This window comes from Salvelinus sp. IW2-2015, unplaced genomic scaffold (assembly GCF_002910315.2).
Source record: "Salvelinus sp. IW2-2015 unplaced genomic scaffold, ASM291031v2 Un_scaffold3115, whole genome shotgun sequence".
NCBI lineage: Eukaryota > Metazoa > Chordata > Actinopteri > Salmoniformes > Salmonidae > Salvelinus > Salvelinus sp. IW2-2015.
Window position 1 is genome coordinate 6314 of NW_019944405.1, and position 10164 is coordinate 16477.

At 52.3% G+C, this 10164-nt stretch overlaps 1 protein-coding gene across 1 annotated transcript in view; it reads left to right on the forward strand.

Moving 5' to 3' along the window:
• The window catches only part of LOC112075373 (neuron navigator 3), a 19274-nt gene that overhangs the window by 3047 nt on the left and 6063 nt on the right, over positions 1-10164 (forward strand). The window contains exon 2 of the mRNA XM_070440887.1: positions 8742-9819. Coding sequence (XP_070296988.1) covers positions 8774-9819 — 1046 coding nt within the window. The 5' untranslated portion in view covers positions 8742-8773. The remainder of the gene's footprint in view (positions 1-8741; positions 9820-10164) is intronic.

The window sequence follows — 10164 nt, forward strand, 5'->3', positions numbered from 1 at the left end:
CAGTAATGTTGTCTGTCTCCCCTCTCTCTCACTGGTCAGTTTAGTTGTCTGTCTCCCCTCTCTTCGCCACTACTCACTGGCAGTATGTTGTCTGTTCCCCTCTCTTCACTGGCAGTATGTTGTCTGACTCCCTCCCTCTCACTGGCAGTATGTTGTCTTGTCTCCCCTCTTTCTCACTGGTAGTATGTTGTCTGTCTCCCTCCCTCTCACTGGCAGTATGTTGTCTGTCTCCCCTCTCTCTCATTACCACTGGCAGTTTGTTGTCTGTCTCCCCTCTCTCTCACTACTCCACTGGCAGTATGTTGTCTGTCTCCCCTCTCTCTCACTGGTAGTATGTTGTCTGTCTCCCCTCCCTCTCACTGGCAGTATGTTGTCTGTCTCCCTCTTCTTCATACTCACTGGCAGTATGTTGTCTGTCTCCCTCTCTTCACTACTCACTGGCAGTATGTTGTCTGTCTCCCTCTCTCTCACTACCCACTGGCAGTATGTTGTCTGTCTCCCTCTCTCTCACTGGTAGTATGTTGTCTGTCTCCCTCCCTCTCACTGGCAGTATGTTGTCTGTCTCCCCTCTCTTCACTTGTCACGTTCCTGACCTATTTTTATGTTATTTTGATTATGTTTAGTTGGTCAGGGCGTGAGTTGGGGTGGGCATTGTATTGTTGTGTGTGTTTTGTTTAGTCTATGGGTGTTGTATTGTGTATGGATAGATAATTGTGAGGTTGTCTAGTTATGTCTATGGCTGCTAGATTGGGTCTCAATCAGAGACAGCTGTCATTCATTTGTCTCTGATTGGGAGCATATTTAAGGTACCATAGGCAGTAGGCTTTTGTGGGTAGTTGTCTTGTTTAACGTTTGTTTGCTTGTCTGTGCACTTGCGTTATTTAGCTTCACGATCGTTTGTTTGTTTTGTTTGTTTGTATAGTGTTTTCGTATCATGTTCATCTTCGGTCTTTATTAAAAGAAGATGGCTTATTTTCCTCATGCTGCGTTTTGGTCCGAATCTCTTCCACACGATCTGTGACAGAACTACCCACCACAACAGGACAAGCGGATTGAGGAAGGAGAAAAGGAACTAAAACAATGGAGAGAAGAGGAATGGAGTTGGGAGCAAATTTTCAATGGAGAAGGACCTGGGCTAAGGTTGGTGTGAATCGCGTTGCGGGAGGAGAAGAAGGCAGCCACAGCCCAGGGAGCGCTGGTAATGAGGAGGCAGCACGTAGGAGAGGCTGGAAGCCCGAGAGGCCACCAAAAATTTCTTGGGGGGGATAAAGGGGAGTGTGGCGAAGCGGGTTGGATCCTGAGCCACTCCCGGGCTTGCCGTGGAGTGAGAGAGCGTCGTACTGGTCAGACACCCGTGTTATGGTAAAGCGCACGGTGTCCCGTACGCGTGCTTAGCCCAGTGCGGGCTATTCCACTTGCGCACTGGAGGGCTAGGTTGGGCATACGAGCGAGTGCATGAAGCCGGCCAACGTATATGGTCTCCAGTAGTTCTCGGGCCGGCCGTACATGGCACAGACCTTACAGGTGGTGTCCCGGTTCGCCTGCATAGCCCAGTGCGGGCTATTCCACTTCGCGCACTGGCAGGGGCTACGGGGACCATTCAACCTGGTAAGGTGGGAGAGGCTCGGTGCTCAGAGCACGTGTCCTCCTTCACGGTCCGGTATATCCGGCGCCACCATTCCCACCCAGCTCAGTACCCCAGTGCCTACACCACGCACCAGGCTTCCAGTGCATTCCAGAGCCCTGTTCTCCTCCACGCACTTCCCTATGGTGGCGTGTCTCAGCCCAGTGCCTCAGTTCCGGCAACACGACCAAGCCTCCTGTGCGTCTCCAGAGCCTGTAGCACTGTTCCTTTTCCCCGCACTCGCTGAGGTGCGTGCCCTCAGCCGGTACTCCAGTTCCGGTACACGCACCAGGCCTAGAGTGCGCCGAGGAGTCAGTGTGCCCTGTTGTTTGTTCCCGCTAGCTGAAGGTGCGTTCCTTAGCGGTACTCAGTTCCGGTACACGCACCAGGCCTACAGTGCGTTCAGCCGGCCAGAGTCTGCGTTGCCCAGCGGCGCCTGAAGACTGCCGCTTGCCCAGCGGCGCTGAAACTGCCGCTTGCCCAGCGGGCCTGAACTGCCGTCTGCCCAGCGGCGCCTGAATGCCCGTCTGCCCAGCGCGCCTGAACTGGCCGTCTGCCCAGCGGCGTCTGAACTGCCGTCTGCCCTACGCCGTCTGACTGTCCGTCTGCCATGAGGCCTGCAAAGCGCCTGCCGTCTGCCATGAGCCTGCAAGCGCCCGTCTGCATGAGCTACAGAGCCGTCCGCCAGACAGGAGCGCTAGAGCTTCGCCAGCCGGAAAATCAGCCAAGAGCCTTCGCCAGACGGATCAGCAGAGCCTCTCAGCCAGACCGGATCAGCCAGAGCTTCCGCCAGAGCCGGATCAGCCAGAGCCTTCGCAACGGATCAGCCAGACTTCGCCAGAACGGATCAGCCAGAGCCGTCAGCCGGAGCACATGACCAGCCAGAGCCGATCAGCGAGCCATGACCAGCCAGAGCGTCAGCGGAAGCCATGACAGCCCAAGAGCCGTCAGCGAGCCATTTGACGCGTCAGAGCCGTCAGCGAGCCATGACGCTCAGAGCCGTCAGCGAGCCATGACCAGTCCAGAGCGTCACGAGCCATGACGTCAGAGCGTCAGCGAGCCATGACCGTCAGAAGCGTCAGCGAGCCATGACCGTCCAGAGAGCCGTCAGCGAGCATGACCGTCAGAGCGTCAGCGAGCCATGAGCCGTCCAGAGCGTCAGCAGCCAGTCGACGTCCGACGTCCGAGCGTCAGCGAGCATGACGCTCACGAGACGTCAGTCAGCAGCCATGACCGTCAAGACGTCAGCACAGCAGACGTCGAGCCGTCAGCCAGCCATGACGTCGAGCGTCAGCGCCATGACCGTCAGAGCGTCAGCCAGCCAAGAGCGTCCAGAGCAGCCAGCCAGGATCCCAGTCATTCTGGTGTTGCCCTCATTCTGGTGTTGACCTCGATCTTTGGTGTTGCCTCATTGGTGTTGCCCTCATTCCGGTGTCCTCATTCGGTTGCTGCTCCTTATCCTGATGATGCCTTAATTTAGGTGGGGTTAATTGGAGGGTGGGCATTGTGAGGGGTAAAGAAGCTGGGATTGATTATGGTGGTGGGTGGGGACTCGCCTCAGCTGAGCACCACCGTGGACAGATGCCACCCAGACCTCCCTAGACTTTTGTGGTGCGTCGGGAGTAGCACCTTGAGGGGGTTATGTCACGTTCCTGACCTATTTTTATGTTATTTTGATTATGTTTAGTTGGTCGGGGGTGAGTGGGGTGGGCATTGTATGTTGTGTGTGTTTTGTTTAGTCATGGGTGTTGGTATTGTGTATGGGATAGATAATGTGAGGTGTCTAGTTATGTCTATGGCTGCTAGATTGGGTCTCAATCAGAGACAGCTGTCATTCATTTGTCTCTTGATTGGGAGCCAATATTTAAGGGTAGCATAAGGAGTTATGGGGGCTTTGTGTGGGTATTGTCTGTCTTAACGTTTGTTGCTTGTCTGTAAGCACTTGCGTTAATTTAGCTTCACGATCATTTGTTGTTTTTGGTTTGTTTGTTAATTTAGTGTTTTCGTTTCATTGTTCAATCTTCGGTCTTTATTTAAAAGAAGATGGCTTATTTTTTCTTCAGCTGCGTTTTTGGTCCGAACTCTTTCCACACGATCGTGAACATCACTACTCACTGGCAGTATGTTGTCTGTCTCCCTCTCTCTCACTATCACTGGGCGTATGTTGTTTCTGTCTTCCCCTCTCTTCAATACGCACTGCAGTATGTTGTCTTGTCTCCCTCTCTCTCAATTGGTAGTATGTTGGTCTGTCTCCCTCCTCTTCACTGGGCAAGTATGTGTCTGTTCCCTCTTTCACATACTCACTTGGCAGGGTATGTTGTCTGTCGGGTTCCCCTCTATCTCACTGGCAGTATGTTGTCTGTCTCCCCTCTCTCTCACTACCCACTGGCAGTATGTTGTCTGTCTCCCCTCTCTCTCACTGGTAGTATGTGGTCTGTTTCACCTCTCTCTCACTACCCACTGGCAGTATGTTGTCTGTCTCCCCTCCCTCTCGCTGGCAGTATGTTGTCTGTCTCCCCTACCTCTCACTGGCAGTATGTTGTCTGTCTCCTCTCCCTCTCACTGGCAGTATGTTGTCTGTCTCCCCTCCCTCTCACTGGCAGTATGTTGTCTGTCTCCCCTCCCTCTCACTGGCAGTATGTTGTCTGTCTCCCCTCTCTCTCACTACTCACTGGCAGTATGACCCGGGGGAGCTAATTGCATGGTGTACAGGTGGATGAAGAGGCAGTCTGCTGCTTGTCTATCAGTCACTAGTCCAGTGTTAAACTCAGGAGTCATGTCCATGCTTATGAATCAGCCTGGTACTTAAGCATTTAATATTGTACTTAATATTGCAATTCCAATCTTTAATCTTGATACAGGTCTGTTTTAATYTGTGTGATTCAGAATGTTTTTGTGTATGTCGATTGTTTTCTCTATATGCAGCTCAACACATTRCCAATCTATTTTAATCAGCCTTGCGTAACATGGCCAGTCGCCAGTCGCTCTCCTCAACAGTTTGCCAATGGGGGAGTTATGTCATTGGGAGTGAGAGTTTGACCCCAGCCTAAGGACTCAACTTTAGGCCCACTGTAGATAAGATTAACTCATCCCTGCGAGGGTGGAGGCTTAAATTTGGGGGTCAAATCAAACGATTCCAAGGAAATGTCAGAGAAATTTCAATGATGCAGCTAAACCTTTAGCAAAAGACAGGGAATTGAGAGTCTAGTCATGGCAGAAGAGCCTGTCTGAAGAGATCATGTAAAAAGTAAGAGCTGCAGGCTAGTGCAGGCCAGCTCAGGGTGACAGGGCCTGCGTCCCAAATGGCAACCTATTCCCTATTAAGTGCACTATATAGGGAGTAGGGTGCCATTGGGGACACTTTCTGTCCAAAGGGAGAGAAAATGAGGGCAGGCTCACAGATATTGGGACTTGGTGTTTATTACAAGAGGATTTACTCAGCTCAGTGTGTGTGTGTGTGTGTGTGTGTGTGTGTGTAAGGGGCGGGGCGGGGCGGCGTGTGTGTAGGTGCAGGGCGGCGTGTGTGGGGGGGGGGGGGGGGGGCATGTGTGTGTTGTTTGGCCGCCACACGATGGTGTGTGAGCACTGAGCAGCAGAGACGTGTGAGGGTCCAGCGCCAGCCAGCAGAAGTGACATTTCACTCTCAGCCATGAAGTAAGCGGTTGTGAAAAGTGTGTTGCTATGGTAACGCCAAGTCTCTACTTCTTCTCTGGGGCGTTTGGTGGCGGTGGCGTCAGCCGATTGGTATATAATGGCATCCTTCGGTCCCCTGTTATCTTTAAAGACGTGGTTAATTCGCTGGCCGCGCATACTGAATCCCAAACACTTCGGGCCTCATTCACAATCTTATCACAGTGTTGCCCGCGACTCCGACAAAGAAATCAAATCAAGCGTGGCATTTCTGTTGCCCAACTTTCACGGCTGTTTCCATGGTGTGAGGGCAAGCTCTGTCAGCCTATCACAAGAATGACTGGGCTTCTGAGATGTAAGGGTTAAGTGAGATTCTGGGCAGAAAGAGCAGTTGGGCTAGTCATGAGACACACACACACACACCTATTTCTATCTTTCTCTCTCTCTATCTTTCTCTCTTTTTCTATCTGTGTCTTAAACACTCTCTCTCTCACACACACACACACAAGCTGGTCTTTAAAGAGATGACTTGGCGTTTGCCAGCTTACATGTTCCTGCCACGGACTGACACGTTTACAGGCGTCGTAAGGTTTTAAAGGCTGTGGCCCAGATCATAAGCTGATTAGTGTTTCGGCGCCTCGCGTGGCGGCAGCTAAAGCCCTCCTCCTTCCCTTGCCTCTGGGGAAAATACTGCACGGTTAGGAGAATCACAGTGCCTCAGACCGAGGCTGCGTCCCTGGAAAGGCCACCAGTTCAGCTATATTGTTGTGTTTATGACTCAGCATAGATAGAATTCCATCTGCATTTTGAAAATAATGTGGTTCCATAAACCATCTAGCATCCTTTGAGAAGTACTGTCGTCTATGGAGAGTAGAGCTGAATGAGGAGATGGAGAGGACAGGCAGTTCTATATAGTGAATGTGAATCCCTGCATGTCCCTGCTGTTTGACACTACATCAATCAACAATAAAAAGGCAAACATACACTACATGACCAAAATGTATGTGGACACCTGCTCGTCAAACATCTCATTCCAAAATCATGGGCATTAATAGGGCGTTGGTCCCCCTTTGCTGTTATAACAGCCTCCACTCATCTGGACAGGCTTTTCCACTAGATGTTGGAACATTGCTGCGGGACTTGCTTCCATCGTCTAGAATGTCAGATTTCCCTTCACTGGAACTAAGGAGCCCGAACATGAAAACAGCCCCAGACTATTATTCGTCCTCCACCAAACTTTACAGTTGGAACTATGCATTCGGGCAGGTAGAGTTCTCCTGGCATCCGCAAAAAACCCACGTTAGTCCGTCGGACTGCCAGATGGTGAAGCGTGATTCATCACTCCAGAGAGCGCGATTTCACTGATCCAGAGTCCAATTGTGGCGAGCTTTACACCACTCCAGCCGACGCTTGGCATTGCGCATGGTGATCTTAGGCTTGTGTATGGATGCTCGGCCATGGAGACCCATTTCATGATGCTCCCGACTGCTGACGTTGCTTCAGAGGCAGTTTGGAACTCGGTAGTTAGTGTTGACAACCGAGGGACAGACGATATTTACACTCTATGCACTTCCAACACTCTGTGTTCTGTTCTGTGAGCTTGGGTGTCCTACCACTTCGTGGCTGAGCTGTTGTTGCTTGTAAACGTTACCACTTCACAATAACAGAACTTACAGTTGACCGGGGGAGCTCTAGCAGGGCAGAATTTGAACGAAACTGACTTGACGGTGCCACGTTGAAAGTCACTAAGCTCTTCAGTAAGGCCATTCTACTGCCAATGTGTGGTCTATGGAGATTGCATGGCTGTGTACTCAAATGTATACACCTGTCAGCAACGGGTGTGGCTGAAATAGCCGAATCCGCTAATTTGAAGGGGTGTCCACATACGTTTGTATATACAGTATATATTGTATAATCCTTAAGGTTGCAATGCATTTCATATCACTAACTTCTCCCCTTGGTAGAAAGTAGCAGCACAGTATCAATGTATCTCCATGGAAAGCACAGCGTAGGGGCCGGGAGGCGTCTGCTAGGGGATTGATGATGATCTGAACACCCACTAGAGAGGAGAAATGGGGGTCCTTCAGAAGGTCAGAGCCACTGCTGAGCGGCTAACGGGACCATCGGTTATCTCACGCTCCTGACGGATGGGTGTACGTGGGGCGTGGTTGTGTCCATCTAGTGTAGCGCCGACACGTCACAGAGTGTGTGTGTCTGTGTCTCTGCGCGCGCGCGCGTGTGTGTGTGTGTGTGCGTGCATTCTGAAACACCCTGGTTGTTTTGAAAGCGAGTATACAGTTATCTTATTCATGTATCATCCCATTCTTGCTTTCCAACGCCACACTAGTAAATGTTTTTATTTTCTGTTGGCATTAGACACCTGCCAAGTTCCCAGCCAGCTTTGGCCCAGGGGGTGAATTGCTGGCATCCCACTGTCACAAGGGGAAACGGCAACAGTTTTAGGTTTCGCAGAATCAATTGCTGAGTACATTTTTTGCTTGAGCGCGCAGCAGGCTGCACTGCTGCACTGCTGCACCAGGATCTGTTTGCAGTGGGAAAGATTTGGATAGCGCATTGCCGATCTGCTCCGTTTCTTTTTTGTTCCTACCCCCCGACTATCCCCCCATCCTTACCAACCAATCCCCCCTGCAGCCTAGCAGAGAGAGCAAGACAAGCCTTTCTATGTCTGTCTCCCGTGGTGCAGAAAATGCCTGCTGACCCATCCAAACAGCATCGCTCTCGTTTTTATCTCTCTCTCTCTTTAACTCTCCCCCTCTCGCTCTCTCTCTCTCTCTCTCTCTCTCTGTCTCTGTCTCTCTGTCTCTCTCTCTCCCCCTCTATCTCCCCTCTTTATCTCCCTCTCTCTCCTTCTCTCCCTCTCTTTCTCTCTGCTTGTGATCATGTAATAGAAGTGTAAATGTGACAGTGTAGTGGATCCTGGGCTGGGTTCAACAACATCTTTGAGACACCAGCGTGAAGCCAATGGAAAGCTCCCATGTGATGGACTACTCTAGTCATACCTGTTGTTGGGGAAGACCCTGTGTGCTTTTATATCATAGCGTGCTACTTTTGAGAGCGTTTTTACTGCAATGATGGTTCTTCTGTCAAAGTGCCAGAGGCTGTAGATCACAGGTGTCAGACTCATTTCACGGAGGGCCGAGTGTCCCTCCTCCTTTGTATTTGATTGATGAATTAAGGTCACTAATTAGTAAGGAACTCCCCACACCTGGTGGTCTAGGGATTCAATGAAAGGACAAAACGTAAAACTGCAGGCACTAGGCCCTCCATGAAATGAGTTTGACACCCCTGCTGTAGATGACTCAATGATGGTGAATATTTGGCTCTATATAGAAAGTACCTGCCATTTCATTTTCAATCCAAATTGTTCTCTCAGTATATGAGACCACATGTGCATGTATTGATCCAGTTGTGTTCCTGAGACGGTTGATGTAACTGTGGTGTGTCTGTTTATCTGTCTCCCTTGCAGAATCGGCGAAGAGCATCCCTCTGCCTGGCAGCATGAACGGYGGTGCCTCCGTGCCCACCAGCCTCAGCGGGCAGCAGCTGGCCTCTGCCATCCCCTCCCCCACCGCCGGCAAGTCCTGGCGCAGCAAGTCCATGAACATGAAGCACAGTGCCACCTCCTCCATGCTCTCGGTCTCCACCTCGCCCTCTCACTCGCCCACCCCACCCCCCGCCTCCGACCGCCTACGGCCCCCCATGACCGAGGCGCCCAAGTCGGGCTCTGTCGCTGGCGGTGGCGCCTCCCAGAGATCCATGCTGGACAAGTTCCGGATGATCAACCCTCGCTCGGCCTCGCGGACTTCGCCGTCGGTGGCCGAGATGGCCTTGCAGGAGGAGGATGACATGTCGGAGTACGGCGAGGAAGGGCTAAGCATAACGGAGCCAACGTCGTCAATGTGTACTAGCAGCAGCAACAGCACCAAGCCGCTGGCCAAGACTGCCTCGCCCCCCTCCCTGGCAGCAGCCAACAAGGGCTGTGTGAAGGACTCGTCGCCCTCCARCGGCGGCAGCAATAAGTCCCTGCCCCAGCCCAAAGAGAAGGAGGATAAGAGCAGGAGCAAASGAGGTAAGGCCAGCACCCCTCCCAAAGAGGAACAACGGGAACCCATGGTGGATCCATCCAAGAAGACCTCTAAGATCGCCAGCCTCATCCCCAAGGGAGGCAAGCCTGCAGCGAGCAAGAAGGACAYCGCCATCCCCCCTGCCTCCAGTGGAATCCCCAAGCCTGGGCTCAAGGCCCCCTCAGCTACGGGGAAGCCGGCCGGTGGTCAAGCCCAGGCCCAGGCCACCCAGGGTGGTAGTGGAGGGGGCAGGGAAGGGGACAAGGCCAAGGTGGTTAAAGGGGGCCAGGGGGGCTACTACATGCAGCAGCGCTCCCTGGGGGGCCTGGAGGGCCGGCGAAGCAACATGGTGTCTTCCACCAGCACCTCTGCCCTGTCCCAGCCCCCAGGGGCCATGGGGGGGAACGGAGCGGTGCAGCTCCCCCAGCAGCAGCAGCACAACCACCCCAACACAGCCACCGTCGCCCCCTTCATGTATAGGTGAGACTGTCTGTGTATGTGCAGGTGTGCGTGTGTGTGTGTGTCTGTGTCTGTGTGTGTACGTGCGTGCATACCACTAGTAACCTGGGGGAGTAATCCCATCAAGCTAAGAATCCTCATCTGACAGCCTTTGTCTTCAAGGCTGTTAACAGACTTGGACTTTTCTATAGAGGGCTTTGTAGGATGTTCTCTTAAAATACAAAGAAAAATGCACAATCAAATCACAATTACCTAAATGAGCTCTGGTGCACTGCCTTCTCCTCAGCCTTCCCCTCAGGTCAGGTGCACAGCCATCCCCTCAGCTCTGGTACACTGCCTTCCCCTCAGCTCTGGTACACTGCCTTC